This window comes from Amblyraja radiata, chromosome 17 (assembly GCF_010909765.2).
Source record: "Amblyraja radiata isolate CabotCenter1 chromosome 17, sAmbRad1.1.pri, whole genome shotgun sequence".
NCBI lineage: Eukaryota > Metazoa > Chordata > Chondrichthyes > Rajiformes > Rajidae > Amblyraja > Amblyraja radiata.
Window position 1 is genome coordinate 30,814,149 of NC_045972.1, and position 20,698 is coordinate 30,834,846.

Sequence of the window (20,698 nt, forward strand, 5' to 3'; positions counted from 1 at the left end):
GTGGCCACTTGTGTGGAAAGCCAGGAGGCAATTGGCCATAGCTCTATTATGTAGCAATGAAAGTAATGGCCATATAATCTTGTATTCTATTTATGGCACTCAAGGGAGAAATAATAACTTGGTTTAAGCCTGCTGATATTATTTGAAGAGTGCTGTGATAACTTATATGTCCATTTGAAAGAACATTTGGGACCTTAGTTTAAAGTCATTTTGTCAACAAAAAGTTGGCACCTCCAACAGTGTGGTAACACTTTAGTGTTGCATAACAACATGTATTGTATTGTATTGTATTGTATTCAAATTTATTGTAATTGTCTCAGTTAGAGACAACGAAATGAATTTCCCTTACAGGCAGTATCATAAAAATAAAAATAAATAAATAAATAAATAATAATAAATGATAAAACATATTAAAAATAAAATAGAATTAAAAAAAAAAAAAAAAGCACAAACAGTGAAAGTCCACGACACAACATAACACAGTGGCACCAAGGTGAGGAAGGCACCATAGTCCAGCCAGCCTCCACTCCGTTCTTCCCAGATGTTCACTCGTGGTCGAGGCCTTCCTAGCACCCGCAGTCACGCCCCGGGTGGCCCGATGATCAGGCCCTCACGCCGGGCCGGTGGAACGCCGACGCCGAACCCCGACGGTGAACATCCTCCTCCTCAGCGGCCCGGACCTCCTGATCAGCCGCCTCCCGCAGCCGGAGTCCGCAGCTCCCGTGTCCGCAGCTCCCGTGTCCGCAGCTCCCGAGTCCGCAGCTCCCGAGCCCGCAGCTCCCGAGTCCGCAGCGGCCGAGCCGGGCAGAGTCGCAGGACCCCGCGCTGTCCAACAGCGCCGCCCGCGTTGGGAGCTCCGCGAACCACAGCTCCATGATGTCGGTGCCACAGGTCCAGCACTCCGGGCTCCAGACGGTGATCCCCGGTAAGGCATCGCCAGCCCCGCGATGTATCAGCGCTGTCCCGCCGCTGCTGATGCTCTGGCCGATCCCGGCAGGAAAGGCCGCGCTAATCCACTAGGTAGGCCGCTGGGGGGGCGGCGAGGACGCGACTCGAATAATAGTCGCGTCTTCACCAGGAAGCGGCTGAAGGACGGTATCCCCCGCACCGTACCCTCTTCCCCCACATAAAAACACAAAAAACCCACAAAAAAACACACTTTTACATAACTAAATAAACAAAAAAACAAAAAGATACCGGGCTGTAGGTGGAGGCTGCTGGTACCAGCGCCACCGGAAGTACAACGGAAGTGACAAGTCTAGCCTTTCAATAGATGAAGATTCAGCGGACAAGACTCCATGCCTGAGTCAGAGAAACACTGGCACAGTAGTACGAGGTTGTCTCCATGAAACGGGAAGTAGCCGAGCTGTCCGAAGAAAAATACTTTCTGTCTATCTTGTGCCTTTACCTGTTTACAAAGGTACTCGGAAAACTTGCTCAGACCTTCCTCGTGTAATCCCAGCAATGGAAAGATCTTGAAGAAACGTTCCACCTGTGGCAGGTCACCTTCCATGATGGCCACATCAAACTTCTCAGCAACAATTACTCTTAGCCGCTGCTCTGCCTCTTGCAAAAGGTTAAGGTTTGCATCAATTACATTAGCTGTTGGGAAATGTAGCTACAATTAGTTGCACATATACTACAGATCTCTGCTGTACATTTATTCATTCCCTTTCCTGCCAGCTGTGCTCAGTTTAACTAAACGTGCTACTGCTGACAATGAGCTCATTATATTAATTTAACAATTTCCTGCCTATTATTCCAAAGTATAGATGTAGTGCTCAACAGACCTTGCAGACTCCTTCATCACAATCCTTGCTCCGCACCCTGAAAAAAGCAGGGCCCCAATCCAATAGACATAATTAATGCCCAATTAATGGTATAGAGGGCATATTCACAGTGTGTTTAATACAAGAAAATAGTTGTGGTAGATCCTTCGTCTGCCCACCTTGTATCGTGACCATGGCTGATCTATTCTCTGTGCCAAATACCCATAGCTAACAATCACTCAAATTTATTAAAATGTATCTACCGCCGCATAAATACTCATTATGACCCATCTTCCACAGCTCTGGGGGAAGAGAAATCTAGAGATTTACCATCCACCATTACAAGAGATTTCTTGGTACCTCAGTTTTAAAAGACATCTTATCTTGGAATTTGTTGGAGTTACTTTCACAAGTCCCATTACAGACCCATTACAGTCCGCTTAGGAAGTTGCATGCTTGAATAAGATCACCACTCATTCTCCTAACTCCAAATTATGTTGAGCCACGGCGGCAGCGGTGGGTGCCTCGGTAGCAGCGTGAGCCTCGACGTAGGCAGCGGCGGGGCCTCACGATCGACCCGTGATCAGTGGTCGATGTGCGTGAGGGGGAGGGAATGGGAAGACAATGCGGACCCAGCGTAGGGGGACCATCGTGAAGAACAATGGAGGACCCGTCGTGGGGGGGACCGCGGTGAGGGACAGTGGGAGAACAAAGGGGGCCCGGTGTGGGGGAGGGCACTCTAATTTTAGAATCCTCTGCCCAGGGGATAAGCCTGCGTTCGTTTATTTGTTTGTTCGTTTGTTCCGATGAAGTTGCTGTGCACACGGCAGCCAGCCAACAGTCGCTTGGCTTTTTCTTTTTTTTCACTTTTAATTTAATTTTAATTCCAAGTTTTCGTGTACCTTGTTGTGTGTTGTGACTGTTGGCAGACCAATTTCCCTCTCGGGATGAATAAAGTTTTATATCATATCGTATCGTATTTAGTCTTTAGCAGATTGGGAAACCACACTAACAGGGATGTCAGCAAACAAACAATGGTTTACATGTACATAATTAATACCCAGCTACATCTAATAGCTATTGTTTCATGGCACAAACTAAAAAGGAAAATTGGACCAGCTATACCACAAAAGTCTACAGTTAACAATATGTTAGACAGTATTAGATAAAGATAAAATCTGACATTGTTGCCAAAGAGAAGCAAGTTGAAAATTGGGAACATTTCAGAATTTAGTTAAAAAATATCAAGAAACTGGGTGGTAAAGGGAAGGCTGGATGTAAAATTAAGCTAGCCAGAAGCATAAAAACAGACTATAAGTATATTAAAAAAATATATATGTTGACAAAAAAAAGTGAGGACTCTTACAGATTGAGACAGGGAAGTTATACTGGGGGAAATAAAATGTAAAACAAATATCCATAAAATGTTTTATGCTTTCAGAGAAGTTGCATAGAAACCTTCTTGATAATAGTTTAAAAAAAACAATACTGGAGTGAATGAAGTGCTAAAAAAATTAACATTATTTTAAAAAATGGAAACATAAATAACATTGAAGACCAACAAATGTCCAGGATCTGATGGCCTGTATCCCGAGATTTAGTAAGGGGTGGATACGGAGACAGAGGACGCATGCTCTATTTGTCACCTTCCAAAATCCCATTCCAAAATCGTTCACATGGAATAGAAGACAGTGAAAGTATCTCCTCTATCTAATAAGGGAGAAGAACAGCAAAGCCTGAAATCACAAAAATACTGGAAAAGGCAGGAATCTATCATTAATGGCGGAAAATGATGCAAGAATCAAACCTAGGTTCCAAAAGTAATCTTTCATTCTTTTGCAATTACATGGTTGAAGATTTAAGCAAATTAGCATTTTAAAATCCTTACCCTCCTTCCCCTGCCGACTCAGTTCAATTACAGATTTGTCAAGTGACAGGTAGCGATGGATATGTGCAGCTGCCTGCTCATAGTCCTCATTGCGTAAGGCTGTCTGTACTCCATCGGTGCAGAATTTAATATCCAAGATATCATCTGCACGTTGAATGGCCTGGTAAATCCGATTCTATAAGACACATTTAAGAGTATGATTACTACAATAAACTTTCCCTAATCTTTTTCTGTCATATTTTTATCCTCAGACTCTATTCAGTTGTGAATTGTAGAACACTGCATTGGCCCACACAGAAGATGGACAAGCTCATGCTTGAGGCCTTGACCAAAGCAGCATTTCATTTAGAGCTTGTGATAAAGCCACTGCCTTTGGGCTCTGTTCAATTCAGATTCAGACGCCGTCATCTTATATTTTTGTAACTGCTTGTGTGCACGACTTAGTGAGGTCCACTGGATTTTGTAGATCAAAAAGTCTGCAAATGGATTCCCATACATGGATCTCAAGTGGATGAGAGTCAGGGAGGGCAGGAGGATGAAGAAGCCGCTAAAGTGCATAATTTACTGCAAGTCCCAGGCAAGAAAGTCACTGAAAGACACCAGTCAGGGCTTTCAACCCTGATCAACATACAATATTGGTTGTGACGCCTATTCAGGAGAAATCACTTTAATAATACTTCCATCTGTGCTCATGCATGAAGAGCAGATGTTCATGTGATGTGTTTATTTTATCTATTACATGAGAATCAATTACCTCATAGGGGCTGATAAATGGAATTCCAGTACAATACTGGATCGGTGGCCCCCGTGTGATGGCATGGCTGTAAAGGATGTATTCCTAGAGAATAGTCCCTATTGTTATTTTCCCCTCACACAAATTCCAGGAGACCGAATTTTATTCTATAACTCAAATTTCTAGGTAGAGATTTGCAAACGTCCGTTACCCGAGAAGCCATAACATGGAGGTCGTCGGTACTATACATTTTTAAATAATTGGATTCAATTTCCAAATGTTCATTGGAAGCATGAGCCAAGATAGGTTCTGGTGCACAAAATTGACTTTTCAACTTGAAACACCAGAAACAAAACAACAGACCTTGTTGGGGAACTGGAGCTGCAGCTCAACAACCTCAGGCCCATCCGAGAGACTGAGTAAGTCATAGATAGGAGATATAGTGAGGTGCTCACATCCAAGGTGCAGGCAGATGAGTGATCACCAAGAAAGAGTCAGCAGAGTACAGGAATACCCTATGGCCATTCTACTGCACAACAGCTATTCCCTTTGGATACTGTTGAAAGGGATGACCGTTCAGTGAAGAGCAGCAGCAGCTGTCAGATCTGGGGCATTGTGCCTGGCTCTGTGGCACGGCGGGATAGAGTGGAGTCAGGCAGGGCGATAGCTATGACAGGTTCATTAGGTAGGAGCTTCTGTGGCAGCAGATAGGACTCCAGATGGTCTGTTGCCTCCCTGGTGCAGGGTCCCGGATGTCTCGCAGCTGCTGCAGAACATTCTCAAGGGGGAGGGTGAACAGCTAGAAATAGTTGTGCATAGGCCGGAAAAGGGATGAGGAGTGAATATAGGGAGTTAGGAAAAGGTTAAAATGCAGGACCTCGAGGGTGGTGATCTTTGGATTACTACAGGTGCAACATGCTAATGAGGGTAGGAGGATAGGAGCGATTAATGCATGATTGGGAGATGATGTAGGGCTTATTGTTAAAAATACGGAGGAAGTATTTGAGATAGGTAGAGTAGCAGCATTTAGAAGACATTTGGACTGGTACATGGATAGAAGGGGAATAGAGGGAAATTGACCAAATGCAAGCAATAGGGACTAGTTTAGATGGGACAACTTGGTTGGTATGTGAGCGTTGGGACCCTTTTCCAGTCTGTATGACTCTATAATGGGTGTGGAATGATTAATGAACAAAGTCTCATCTGTATTAAATGTTCATGGCACAGTCCCCTGATCTGAGCCAATACTTTCATCAGAGGAAATAAAACTGAATTACAGGGCCAGGTGTGACAAATTTTAATGGTTCAGAAATCAGAACTTCTATTGCATTCACTGGCCGATGTGGTGCAATTAACATGGATTTGATTATTTCAGAGGTTAGGATTGCCTGATGAAACAAAAACTTCCCAAAAGCTTACACTATCCCTTTCCAATTTATGGAATAATACTCTATCTAACAGTTGTACAGGAGTTAAAAAGTAGCCTGTACCTTTGCCAGGTCAAGCTGCCGAACTTTGCCGCTTACGTTTTCAGCCAGGTTGCACGTAAATGTAATCATCCCTGCAAGTTGTTTGGCATCACCCTCAATCAGCTGCAAATTTGGACTAGGAAAAAGAGCAATAAGGGACCATGAGAAAGTAAAATTACAATACTATTAAATGCACGTCCAATAAAAAGTAATGGAACATTCCACCAAAAATGTGGACGATGGTAGATCGGATAATGCAAGAGGAAGGACAGGTTTAACATTACTTTTGCATATTAGATTAGATTATTTATAAAGGCCTAATTAACCTAAAAACTCACCTCATCTAGGACTCAGCACCCAGCTCGGCAATTGGATCCTCAACTTCCTGAGCTATAGACCAGAATTAGTGAAGATAGGTGACAAACATCCTTCATGACAATTCTCACCACTAGTGCCCTGCAAGACAACATTCTCAGCCCATTGATATATTCTCCCCATTGACTCACGACTTGGCAGCAAAATTCTACTATATTTCCATTTATAAGTTGTAGATGACACCACCGTAGAGAAAGATAGCTGAGTAACACGGTGTCAAGGCAACAACAATGTCAGCAAGACAAAGAAGTTAGGATTTGAGTTCAAGAAGCAAGATGGTGAACATGCCCCTGTCATCATCATCAATGGAGGCAAAGAGGAAAAAGTTGAGAGCTTTGAGTTCCTAGATGTAAATATCACCAACAATTAATGGGCTAACCACAATGAAGCTACAGTCAAGAAAGCATACCATCCCTCTACTCCAGAAGACTAAGGAATTCAGCATGTCTCCAACGTCTAACTTCTGCAGATACACCATCGAAAGCATCCTATTGGGATGCATCACAATTTGATTTGGCAACAGCTCTGTTCAAGTAATTATATTGTGGATGTAGCTCATTCCATGACACAAAGCAGCCTCCCCCACCCGCCCACTGCCAATCGACTCCACCGATTGCCTTTGGGAAAGCAACCAACATAATCAAGAACTTCTACATCCCAGTCATTACCTATTCTCTGTCGGGCAGCAGAAAGAAATGCTTAAAATAACTTACCACCAGATGCAGGAGCAGCTTCTTCCCAGCGATTATCAGTACTGAATGGTCCCCCCATAAGCTAGAGTGTGGTCTCAATCGTCCAACCCACCTCATTACAGACCTTGCACTTAATCTACAATTTTAACTCCATAATGCTGCAACACTATGTTCTGTACCCTGGTATTTTTCTTGTTGACTACCAGTAGTGATTTTAGTATAGCTTGGCAGCACTCGTGTACTGTATGATTTGTCTGGACAGCACTTAAACAAAAGATTTTCACCGTATCTTGGGACATGTGACAATAATAAACCAATGTCAAATCTCCTTTCAAAATGATTTACTAGAATGATCCTAGGAATGATTGGGTTAACATACTGTATGATGATCATTTGACAGCACTGGGCCTGTCACTCACTGGAGTTTAGAAGGATGAGGGGGTAGCTCATTGAAACTTACCAAATAGTGAAAGGCATGCATAGAGTGGATATGGAGAGGATGTTTCCACCAGTGGGAGAATCTAGGACCAGAGGCCATAGACTCAAAATAAAAGGACCTATCTTTGGACAGGAGATGGAGGATTCTTTTAGTCAGAGGGTGGTGAATCTGTGGAATTTATTGCCATAGTGCAGACGGCTGTGGAGGTCAAGTCAATAGATATTTTAAGGCGGAGATTGACAGATTCTTGATTAGTACGGGTGTCAGAGGTCATGGGGAGAAGGCAGGAGAACGGGGTTGAGAGGGGAAGATAGATCCGCCATGATTGAATGGCAGAGTAGACTTGATGGGCCAAATGGCCTAATTCTGCTCATATAACATGAACTGTCCCTGGTAAACTTACTCTGCATCCTCTCTAATTCTGTTCATGATCATTGTTTCTAGAATGTTCCCACTCCCGAGATTAAACGAGTTGATTTGTAGTTATCAGGTTTGCCTCGATAGCATTTTTGAAACAATATGTAACATTTGCATTTGTTCAATTTTCAGTCACTTCCCTGAATCCTACAGATAGGAGATTATGGCCTGTAGTCTCAGCAACAAAATCAATAACCAAGTTTGTAAAATGTACTCATTTAGTTTAGTTTCGCGATGTAGCGTGGAAACAAGCCCTAAGGCCCACCGAGTCCGCGCCGACCAGCGATCCCCGCACGCTAGCATTATCCTACACACACTATGGACAATTTACAATTTTACCAAGCCAATTAGCCTACAAACCTGTATGTCTTTGAACTTTGGGAGGGAACTTCGCTTCCAGAGAAAACCCACGCAGGTACAGACAGCACCCGTACAGACAGCACCATAGTCAGGATTGAACCCAGGGCTCTGGCGCGGTAAGGCAGCAAATCTACCGCTGCACCACCGTGCTGCCACGTTGAAAATTGTCAACACCATCAAAGCACACTGTTCCAACAAGGCAAATCACGGCCCAATTAAAAGTGAAAATTGAGCGTCAATAAGGGAGCACCCATTACAATACGATAGAACTTTACTTATCCCAGGAGGGGAATTGATCTGCCAAGATTCATTAAACACAAAATACATGAAACATGAAATTAATGTGACGAGTGGAAAGGATTGGGGATGTGCAAAGATTGGGGAGGAGGGGGGAGGGGAGTCCGTCTACCCCACGACTGAAGGGGGAGCTGTACAGTTTGATAGCCACAAAAAAGAAGGAACTCCTGTGGCATTCTGTCCTGCATCTTGGTGGAATCAGTCTGTTGCTGAAGGTACTCCTCAGGTTGACCAGTGTCATGGAGGGGGTGAGCTGCATTGTCCAAGATGCTCCACAGTTTGAGGAGCATCCTCCCCTCCAAAACCACCTCCCATGAATTCAACTCCGTCCCCAGGACGGAGCCAGCCTTCCTGATGAGTTTGTTAATCGTATTGGCGTTGGCGGCCTTCGCCCTGCTGCCCCAGCACACGACAGCGAAGAAGATGGCGAAAAGTACAGCCGGCTCTGTCCCTTCTTGTACAGGATCTCGGCGTTCCTGGACCAGTCCAGTTTACTGTCCAGGTGCACTCCAAGGTATTTGTACTCCTTGGTAAACTGCACATCCACACCATTGATGGTGACAGGGGTATTCCTCTCCTCCTAAAGTCCACCATTACTTAATCAAATTCAAGAAATATATTTTGATTAGAGGCACATGGTGCAATAGTATAAAAGTTTGCACCCAATGGGACTCGTGTCATATGCACCACACATGACTTATGTTTGATTCCAGCTCTGGGATGTGCCATGTGTTTTTAACATTGGTGTCAGTCAAGCTGCTATTATTAAACTAATTTACAATTCAAACACCTCATACACACAGCAACATTTGGATATGAACTCCACTGTAACTTATAGACTGAACTAAACAAAATTTGTTGTGTAGCTAGATACGTAATTGCCACTTTCTATAAAATTGGCTTTAAAGAACAGCATAACATGCATGTATGATGTACCACTGACTACTGATCCCTCCTGACGTGTGCAGCCACTTGTCCAGAATAAAGTCCCGGCAAGTATCAATGATCTAACACTTTTGCAGCTAAACATGTCAATATTGTGTAGAGGTAGAATTGAAATATTAGACAGGTTAAATTTGCCCTTAAAATTATAAATTGCTCTTTAAATCAAATACATTTAATTGCAGACTTAAATGGCTGCAATAGTGTGAAAGTTGTGAGTGAATGTGAACGCTAGAATCTTGAGTAGAAAAACTAATGGAGGAACGCAGCATCTGCGGAAGGAAATAGACAGACTACGTTTTGGGTCAAGACCGATTTCCTCTTTACTCCACGAGTCTGTAAAAGAGTTCTGATCCAAAACATAATCTGTCAATTTCCCTCCACAGGTTTAATTGCATTATATTTTCTGGGTACTTAATTTTATTCAATTCTTCTCAAAATTAATACTCACCCCATCCGGTGCAGAGTTACCATTTTACCCTCCAGGTTGCTCTGCTGTCCAACAAGAGCCTCAAGTTCTGCTTCAACCTCCTTCTGCAATAAGACCACATGAAAGTAAATCAATTAGCCGATTACCAAAATGTGAAACTGCATAACCATATCATACAGATCCATAAAATTACAAAATCCCCTATATTAAACACATTATTCGTATAAACCTGCCTGCAAACAAAAATAAAACCATACAAAAGCTATTCAGAAAAAGCAACCTTTTCAATAGTGCAGAATTTCATCACCCTCCTTGCTGGTGTAGATGCTTAAAAGCACATTTTCGCCACGTTTTTCCCCCCACAATTACACTGTTTTTTTTTCCTCTATGAATTCCAGTGCTTCACATAAGTAGGTATTCTGCTTTACTTAGCCTGAGCAAAGCATCTCTACAATGTGTGAACATGTTCACAGCCACAGAACTTGAACCATACAAACCAGGAGTGACCAATGCTTGATTCCAGGTTTATGGCATGTTATAATTTCAGTGACGGTACAGCTGAGCTGCTAAAATTAATGTTATTTTCTCAGATTTGGGAGAGGGTGGAACATGTATCCCTACCTGTTGATATTATCTGTGTATATTGCATTTTTACCTGTGAAACTATACTCATGAAATATACTCCATCTGCTTTTATTCATGAAATGAACTCAAAACATCTTTCAACAATCTTTCGATTAAGGATCTTTTAGGTCAAAAATTTATTGGACAAGAATCAAAAGTTTAGTGAACCCTCCTTCATCACTCATCTCTTCTCACCAAAACCACCCCTTCCCCAGGTACTTTCCAATGCAACTGCAGGAGATGCAACACCTATCCCTATACTTTCCTCGACTCCATTCAGGGACCCCGACAATCCTTTCAGAAGAGGCAGAGGTTCCCTTGCAACTCCTCCAACCTCATCTACTGTATGCGCTGTTCTAGATGTGGACTCCATATATTGGCAAGACCAAGCGCAGCCTCAGTGATCGTTTAACTGAATACCTACACTCAGTCCACCTTGGCCTACGCGATATCCTGGTTGCCAAACACTTTAACTCCCGTTCCCATACTGACCTTTCAGAACTGGGCCTCCTCCAGTATCAGAGTGAGGCCAAATGCAAATTGATGGAACAGCACCTCATATTTCACTTGGGCAGTTTACAACCCAGTGGTATGAATATTGATTTCTCCAATTTCAAGTAGCCCTTGTGATCCACCGGGTGGCGCCAGCAATGGCTGCCTCGCCAACAGTCCTGTCCTTCTTTGTGTTTTGATAGTATGTGTTAACTGTATGTTATTTGTTCTTTACCTTGTTTTATGTGGGGGTGGTTGGGGGGGGAACTTTTTAAAATCTCTTACCTAGACGGCGATGCGATTTTTTCCCGTATCGTATCTCCGTCCATACTGCAGCCTAACATCGAGGAGTTGGCGGCTTTTGCTGGAGACCGACTTTAAGAGCTCCACCATAGGTGCCTGCGGACTTAACATCACGGAGCTCGCGATCTCTTTGCCAGGGATTGAGCTCGGAGCTCCAACCGTGAGTGCTTGCGGACTTTAACATCGCGAAGCCCGTGGTCTCTGGTTGGAGACCGACTTCGGGAACTCCAGGCCGTAGGAGCTTCGACCGCTCCAACGAGGGAGTTTTGATCGCCCCGACGAGGAAGCTTCGATTGCCCCGATGGGGGAGCTTCGACCGCCGGCTGCGAGAGCATCAATTGCCCCAACTGATGGTTTGATTACCCCACCGTGGGAGAATAAAGAGGAAGATGATTGGACTTTTTTGCCTTCCATCACAGTGAGGAATTTGGTGAATCTGTTCTGGTGGATGTTAATGTTAAATTTTATGTAGTTGTGTGTCTTGTTGCTTTTTTTTCCATTGGCTGTATGGTAATTCGCATATTATTGTCACTGTACCTTAATTGGTACTCGTGACAATAAAAGACCTTTGAAACCTTTATTCTGTCCCTCACTCCCATCCTAGTCGTCCACCTATTTTCACTGTCATCCTGTTCCTATCCCCTCATTATCAGCTATTCCACAGCCAACAATTGACCATTGTGGGCTCCACCTTTCCTTGATCATTGGCGCTGGCTTTGATTTGTTCTTTTCATTCAATTGTTCTTTGTACCTTTTCATACCTCTAGTTTCCCTCTCCCTTGACTCTCATTCTGGAGAAGGGTCTCGACCCTAAACGTCATTTATTCCTTTTCTCCAGAGATGCTGCCTGACCCGCTAGGTTGCTCCAGCATTTTGTGTCTATCTTCAGTGCAAACCAGCATCTGCCATTCCTTCCAACACAGTACTTGAAGGGTCGACCAGTTACTACTCATCAGCTCCCCTCCAAGCCGTAGCCACAGGACTCAACCTTCAGTCAACACTTGAGAGGACGATCTGATCATTTGTGGGAATATAAGAGACTGCAAATGCTGGAACCTTGAGGAAAAAAAACAAGGTGCTGGAGGAACTCAGCAGTTCAGGCAGAGGGAAATGGACAGTCGACCTTTAATGTCGGGACCTTTATCAGTCTCAAGAATGCACCGAAATGTCTCTATCCATTTCCCTCCGTAGATGCTCCCACTGAGATCCGCCAGCAGTCTTTTCATGGATCATTTGTTCAAGCTCCCTGTGAGTAAACTGACTCCGCATTTCCAATATTTAAAACGGCGGTCTTCATAGTATAAAACGTTCCAACAGCCTGTAATGTTACAGTCTGCAACCTTTTTCGTCCCGTTTACCCCAGGCAACTTTAATAGCACATAACAATGTTATTTCACTTAATTAACATAGAAACATAGAAAATAGGTGCAGGAGTAGGCCATTCGGCCCTTCGAGCCTGCACCGCCATTCAATATGATCATGGCTGATCATCCAACTCAGTATCCTGTACCTGCCTTCTCTCCATACCCCCTGATCCCTTTAGCCACAAGGGCCACATCTAACTCCCTCTTAAATATAGCCAATGAACTGGCCTCAACTACCTTCTGCTGGAGAGAATTCCACAGATTCACCACTCTCTGTGTGAAAAAAGTTTTCCTCATCTCGGTCCTAAAAGATTTCCCCTTTATCCTTAAACTGTGACCCCTTGTTCTGGACTTCCCCAACATCGGGAACAATCTTCCTGCATCTAGCCTGTCCAACCCCTTAAGAATTTTGTACGTTTCTATAAGATCCCCCCTCAATCTTCTAAATTCTAGCGAGTACAAACCGAGTCTATCCAGTCTTTCTTCATATGAAAGTCCTGACATCCCAGGAATCAGTCTGGTGAACCTTCTCTGTACTCCCTCTATGGCAAGAATGTCTTTCCTCAGATTAGGAGACCAAAACTGTACTAATGATGAACAGATACCGGTATACCAGAACCAAACACAGTCAGTCAATGAGAAAAAAATAGGTGCAAATTAAATCCAGAATCAACAAATTTACCCCAGGTTGGGAACCCTTGCTGTATAGGAAGGCGCGTTATATACGTTTTCGTGCTAATCACAGATCGCCAGGTTCAACAGTGTGTACGATCGACACACACTGAGAAACCCAGAATTTAGAGCAGGGCTGCTCTCGTCAACACTAACGCCAATTAAAAGGCGACGTAAGACATCTGTCATGGCGGTGGCGATGTCTGTGTCACCCCCCACCCTCAACTCTCCTGTCCCCCCTCCTCTCCCTCTTTCCCTACCACCTACTCTTTCGCCCCCGACACTCTCGCCTCCCCATACACCCGATCCCCCAGCTCTCTCGCCCCCTCCCTATGATACCCCGCCCCTCTACCCCCGGCTCTCCCGCCTTCTTCTACCTCCTCGCTGCACAGCTTGGTGTAGGCTTCCTGCAGCTCCGCGATCTCTGTCAGTCCCTCCAGCAGATCCATGGAGAGGCTGGAGCTGCGTCCCGCTGGCGACGTGGAGCTGCCCGCCATGTTCTCCGTCACCGGGCAACGGCTTCCGGTGCGAGGACGAGGACCCCAGCCGGGCTGGCCTGCCGCTGCCTGAGCCCGAGATGCTGCCTGTCCCGCTGAGTTACTCCAGCATTTTGTGTCCATCCGCGGTTTGTTTCGTTTGTATATACAGCGCAGAAACAGGTCCTTCGGGGCCTGAGATACAGCGATCCCCGTACACTAGCACTATCCTATATAATAGGGACCATTTACTATCTTTACCGAAGCCAATCGCTACAAAACTTAACGTCTTTGGAGGGTGAGCAGAAGCTGGAGTACCCGGAAAAACCTCACGCGGTCACAGGAGGAAAAGACAAACTCCTTACAGACAGCACCTGGACAGCTCAGGATTGAACCTGGGTCTCTACCTCTGCGCCACTGTGCCTCCCTGTCTCAAACACATTGCAGGACAGGGGGGTTCAGGAGTTCCCGTGCATGGTTCCCTGAAAGTGGCGAATCAAGTGGGCAGTGTGGTGAAGAAAGCCTGTGCCACGCTTGCCTTTATTGAGTACAAAAGTTGAGATATCAACTGTACAAGTCGATGGTGAGACCACACTTGAATTATTGTGCGCAGTTCTGGTCGCCCAATGATAGGATGGATGTCATTAAGTTGGAAAGGATGCAGAAGAGATTCATCAGGATGTTACCTCGGCCTGTGAGCTTGAATTATCGGGAAAGGATGGATAGGTTGAGACATTTTTTGCTGCATAAGGAGTCTGAAGTGTGAGCTTATTACCATAACCATATAACAATTACAGCACGGAAACAGGCCATCTCGACCCTTCTAGTCCGTGCCGAACACGTATTCTCCCCTAGTCCCATATACCTGCGCTCAGACCATAACCGTCCATTCCTTTCCCGTCCATATAACTATCCAATTTATTTTTAAATGATAAAAACGAACCTGCCTCCACCACCTTCACTGGAAGCTCATTCCACACAGCCACCACTCTCTGAGTAAAGAAGTTCCCCCTCATGTTACCCCTAAACTTCTGTCCCTTAATTCTCAAGTCATGTCCCCTTGTTTGAATATTCCCTACTCTCAGTGGGAAAAGCTTATCCACGTCAACTCTGTCTATCCCTCTCATCATTTTAAAGACCTCTATCAAGTCCCCCCTTAACCTTCTGCGCTCCAAAGAATAAAGCCCTAACTTGTTCAACCTTTCTCTGTAACTTAGTTGCTGAAACCCAGGCAACATTCTAGTAAATCTCCTCTGTACTCTCTCTATTTTGTTGACATCCTTCCTATAATTAGGCGACCAAAATTGTACCCCATACTCCAGAATTGGCCTCACCAATGCCTTGTACAATTTTAACATTACATCCCAACTTCTATACTCAATGCTCTGATTTATAAAGGCCAGCACACCAAAAGCTTTCTTTACCACCCTATCTACATGAGATTCCACTTTCAGGGAACTGTGCACAGTTATTCCCAGAACCCTCTGTTCACCTGCATTCTTCAATTCCCTACCATTTACCATGTACGTCCTATTTTGATTTGTCCTGCCAAGATGTAGCACCTCACACTTATCAGCATTAAACTCCATCTGCCATCTTTCAGTCCACTCTTCCAACTGGCATAAATCTCTCTGTAGACTTTGAAAATCTACTTCATTATCCACAACCCCACCTATCTTAGTATCATCTGCATACTTACTAATCCAATTTACCACACCATCATCCAGATCATTGATGTACATGACAAACAACAGTTGTCCCAACACAGATCCCTGTGGCACCCCACTAGTCACTGGCCTCCAACCTGACAAACAACCATCCACCATTACTCTCTGGCATCTCCCATTCAGCCACTGTTGAATCCATCTTGCTACTCCACCATTAATACCCAACCATTGAACCTTCTTAAACAACCTTCCATGAGGAACCTTGTCAAAGGCCTTACTGAAGTCCATATATACAACATCCACTGCTTTACCCTCATCAATTTCCCGTAACCTCTTCAAAAAATTCAAGAAGATTAGTCAAACATGACCTTCCAGGCACAAATCCATGTTGACTGTTCCTAATCAGACCCTGTTTATCCAGATGCTTATATATATTATCTCTAAGTATCCTTTCCATTAATTTGCCCACCACTGACGTCAAACTAACAGGTCTATAATTGCTAGGTTTACTCTTAGACCCCTTTTTAAACAATGGAACAACATGCGCAGTACGCCAATCCTCCGGCACTATTCCCGTTTCTAATGACATTTGAAATATTTCTGTCATAGCCCCTGCTATTTCTACACTAACTTCCCTCAATGTCCTAGGGAATATCCTGTCCGGACCTGGAGACTTATCCACTTTTATATTTCTCAAATGTGTCAGTACTTCCTCTTCTTTGAATCTCATAGTTTCCATAGCTACTCTATTTGTTTCCCTTACCTCACATAATTCAATATCCTTCTCCTTGGTGAATACCGAAGAAAATAAATTGTTCAATATCTCCCCCATCTCTTTTGGCTCTGCAGATAGCTGTCACTCTGACTCTCTAATGGACCAATTTTATCCCTCGTTATCCTTTTGCTATTAATATAGCTGTAGAAACCCTTTGGGTTTACTTTCACCTTACTTGCCAAAGCAACCTCATATCTTCTTTTAGCTTTTCTAATTTCTTTCTTAAGATTCTTTTTACATTCTTTATACTCCTCAAGCACCTCATTTACTCCATGCTGCCTATAATTATTGTAGATCTCCCTCTTTTTCCGAACCAAGTGTCCAATTTCCCTTGAAAACCATGGCTCTTTCCGATTTTTACTATTTCCTTTCAACCGAATAGGGACATAAGATTCTGTACTCTTAAAATTTCACCTTTAAATGTACTCCATTTCTCTTCCACATCTTTCCCATAAAACAAAACTGTCCCAATTTACTCCTTTTAAATCCTTTCGCATCTCATCAAAGTTAGCCTTTCTCCAATCAAAAATCTCAACCCTAGGTCCAGTTCTGACCCTCTCCATAATTATATTGAAACTAATGGTATTGTGATCACTGGTCCCGAACTGTTCCCCAACGCATACCTCTGCCACCAGACCCGTCTCATTTCCTAACAGGAGGTCCAGCACCGCCCCTTCTCTAGTAGGTACTTCTATGTATTGCTGCAAAAAACTATCCTGCACACATTTTACAAACTCCAACCCATCCAGCCCATTTACAGAATGTGTTGCCCAGTCTATGTGTGGAAAATTGAAATCTCCCACAATCACTACCTTGTGCTTACTACTAATATCTGCAATCTCCTTACATATTTGCTCTTCCAATTCTCGCTCCCCATTTGGCGGTCTATAATACACCCCTATAAGTGTTGTTACCCCTTTCCGATTTCTTAGTTCCACCCAAATAGCCTCCCTAGACGAGCCCTCTAATCTATCCTGCCAAAGCACTGCTGTAATATCTTCCCTGATAAGCAATGCAACACCTCCACCTCTTGCCCCTCCAATTCTATCACACCTGAAGCAACGAATCCTGGAATATTTAGTTTCCAATCACAGCCCTCCTGCAACCATGTTTCACTGATCGCCACAACATCATACTTCCAGGTGTCAATCCAGGCTCTAAGTTCATCCACCTTTCTTACAATGCTCCTAGCATTAAAATATACACATTTAAGAAACCCACCCTCTCTTATTCTCTGTTTATTGTCTTTTTCTTCTCTCTCCCCTACATTTTCGGTCAGAGTGCTACCATTCTCTGCCTCCTGCCTCACACACTGACTGCTAGCTTTCCCAATTTGAGTCCCTCCCCCCAACCATACTAGTTTAAAGTCTCCCCAGTAGCCTTTGCAAATCTCCCCGCCAGGATATTGGTCCCCCTCGAGTTCAAGTGCAACCCGTCCTTTCTGTACAGGTCGCACCTTCCCCTAAAGAGGTCCCAATGATCCAGAAACTTGAATCCATACCCACTGCACCAGTCCCTCATCCACTCATTTATCCTCCACCTCGCTCCATTGCTACTCTCACTGTCACGTGGCACAGGCAGTAATCCTGAGATTGTTACCTTTGCAGTCCTTCTCCTTAACCCTCTACCTAACTCCCTAAATTCTTCTTTCAGGACCTCTTCTCTTTTTTTACCTATGTCGTTGGTACCTATATGTACCACAACTTCAGGCTCCTCTCTCTCCCATTTCAGGATTTCTTGGAGCCGTTCAGACACACCCCTGACCCTGGCACCAGGGAGGCAAACTACCATCCGGGTCTCTTGTCTGCGTCCACCGAATCGCCTATCCGACCCCCTGACTATAGAGTCCCCTATTACAATTGCCCTCCTCTTCTTTTCCTTACCCTTCTGAGCAATAGGACCGGTCTTTATGCCAGAGGCCCGGCCGCTGTCGCTGCCCCCAGGTAGGCTGTCTCCCCCACCCTTACTTAAACATGAGTACTTATTTTCAAGGTGTACAGCCACCGGGGTACTCACCAGTCCCTGCCTCTGCCCGTTGCCCTTCCTAACTGTGACCCAGTTTTCTGTCTCCCGTGGTCTTGGAGTGACCACCTCCCTGTAACTCCTATCTATGACCTCCTCGCTCAAGATCACGAGGGTCATGAATAATGTGAACATTCACAGTCTTTTTCCCAGGGTAGAGGATTCCAAAATGAGGGTATAGGCTAAAGATGAATAGGGAGAGATTTGAGGGACCTTGGGCAACATTTTCACTCAGAGGGTAGTCTGTATCTAGAATGAGCTTCCAGTGGAAGCTAAAGAAGATACATTTACGATGTGTGGCCAGATGTACGAATAGAAGTGTTTTGAGGGTTATGGATCAAATGCAGGAAAATAGGACTAACCCTGTATGCCATCTTAGTCTGCATGTACAAGATTGACTGAGGGGCTTGTTTCCATGCTATGACTCTAATGGTGCTGAGCAACCTCCTCTGTGGGTCCTTATCAAAAGTTATCCAGAAATCTAAATATTCTTCATTGTTGTTTTCCCCTTACCAATTCTACAATTACGTCTTCAAAGAACTATAGTAAGTTAATGAAGCATGATTTTCCTTTCATAAATACGTGAATGATGGACTGGTTGCATCAAGGCCTGGATTGGAAATTTGAATGCTTAGGAATGAGGGTGGCTACAGAAAGTGGGTATTGCCTGGTCCATCACAGTACTGACTTCCCCAGCATTGAAGGAATCCACAAAAAGCTGTGCCTAAAATAGCAGCTATTATCATCTAAGGCCTACTCTCTGCTACCATCAGGGAAAAGTACATGAACCTGAGTACCTTGCTCTCCAGGTTCCAGCACAGCTTCCTTCCATCAACCATCAGGTTCTTGAACCACACGACACAACTTTACCTCAGCACCAGAGGACTTTGTACTGCTATGGTTGCTCAACATTCTTGTGATGGGGAGGGAGAAATGTGAAATAGAGGCTGGTAAATCTTTTATTTCGTTCCACCCATCACCTACCTGCATTTATCCCTACCCAACCCTTCCCCCACCAATTTCCATCTTCCAAATCTCCCCTACCCCACCCCCATGCACACAATCACTGAAGATTTCCGACACAAAACATCACCTATCCATGTTCTCCAGGGATGTTGCCTGACCCACTGAGCTCCTCCAGTACTTTTTTGTAAACAAACATCTGCAGTTCCTTGTTTCTCCTTTCTCTCCACTTTATCTATTTCCACCTATCACCCTCTGACTCACCCCTCCCACTCACTTCAATATACTTACTATCTTCCCTCTACTTTCCCAATCCTAATGTGGGATCTTGACCTGATATTTTGATCATCCCTTGGTTTTCACAGGTTTTGCTTGGCTGGTTAAGTTATTTCAGCAGTTTTGTTTTGTTGCAGATGGGATGATTAAAATCCTTTTACTTAACTCTTTTAATTCTATGTTTTTGCTGAAAAATGCTTGTTGCTGAAATGATATGATGAAAAGTCCTCATATGCTTGACATCAGTATACATTAGTATTACCAAAAGAATGCTATGTAATTTTGTACAATTATCTCAGATAGTGATAGTAATGAAAGGGTTAATCAGTTTGATATGTTTTCTACTGGTGATGTCCTACTATTGAGAGTTCTAATGTATATAGTAGATTTTGTAGAAGCTAAACTCAGACTTGTAACACATTTGAATTCCCTAATCAAATGTTAGTATTGCCTGTAGTAATTAAATTAATGTTCAATTACTATTCCATGTGTTGTCTGCATGGTATGTGATATTCATTCCATAAAAATACTATAGTTGAAGTGTAAATTATAAATGAATCTTTATTCTCCAACAATTTTGCCACTTTATTAATTATTAACAAAATCAATTGTAGAAAGTACAGATTTATGCTCAAGTGATCAAAGGAAAATTGTGTTCATGTGTATAGGACAAAGCTAGGGTTGCTATGGTGATGAGTTGGAGGGGTTCATAAGATGTAGGAGCAGAATTAGGCCATTTGGCCCATCGAGTCACGGGTGATCTATTTTTTCCTCAACCCCATTCTCCTGCCTACTCCCATAACCACTGTATTCCATCAGCCACTTGTTTGCCCACACTCCCTACCTGTCCGTCTTTCTGCAGACTCCCTGCTTCCTCAACACTACCTGCCCCTCCACCTGTCTTCATATCATCCGCAAATTAGGCCACAGAGCCATCTATTCCATTATCCAGATCAATTACATATAACGTGAAAAATAACAGACCCAATACAACCCATGCGGAACACCAGTAGTCACCGGCAACCAACCTGAAAAGGGTCTCTTTATTCCCACTCTTTACCTTCTGCCAGTCAGCCAATCTTCTATCCATGCAAGTACCTTGCCTCCCATACCATGGGCTCCTATCTTGTTTAACAGCCTCACATGTGGCACCTTATCAAAGGCCTTCTAAAAATCTAAGTAAACAATATCGATTGATTGTCCTTTGTTTATCCTGCTTATTACTTCCTCAATTATTTTCAAGATTTGTCGGC

At 43.8% G+C, this 20,698-nt stretch overlaps 1 protein-coding gene across 2 annotated transcripts in view; it reads right to left on the bottom strand.

The window, feature by feature from the left end:
• The window catches only part of cog4 (component of oligomeric golgi complex 4), a 37,836-nt gene extending 24,059 nt beyond the window's left edge, over positions 1-13,777 (bottom strand). The window contains exons 1-5 of one of the 2 annotated variants that reach the window (XM_033036006.1): positions 13,644-13,777; positions 9,833-9,915; positions 5,881-5,995; positions 3,658-3,832; positions 1,409-1,602 (exon numbers count right to left, since the gene is read on the bottom strand). In XM_033036006.1, the coding sequence (XP_032891897.1) occupies positions 1,409-1,602; positions 3,658-3,832; positions 5,881-5,995; positions 9,833-9,915; positions 13,644-13,763 (687 nt within the window). In that variant the 5' untranslated portion in view covers positions 13,764-13,777. Of the gene's footprint in view, positions 1-1,408; positions 1,603-3,657; positions 3,833-5,880; positions 5,996-9,832; positions 9,916-11,991; positions 12,011-13,643 lie in introns of those variants that run through there. The other variant, XM_033036007.1, reaches the window with a different exon arrangement.
• Positions 13,778-20,698: the final 6,921 nt, after the last annotated feature.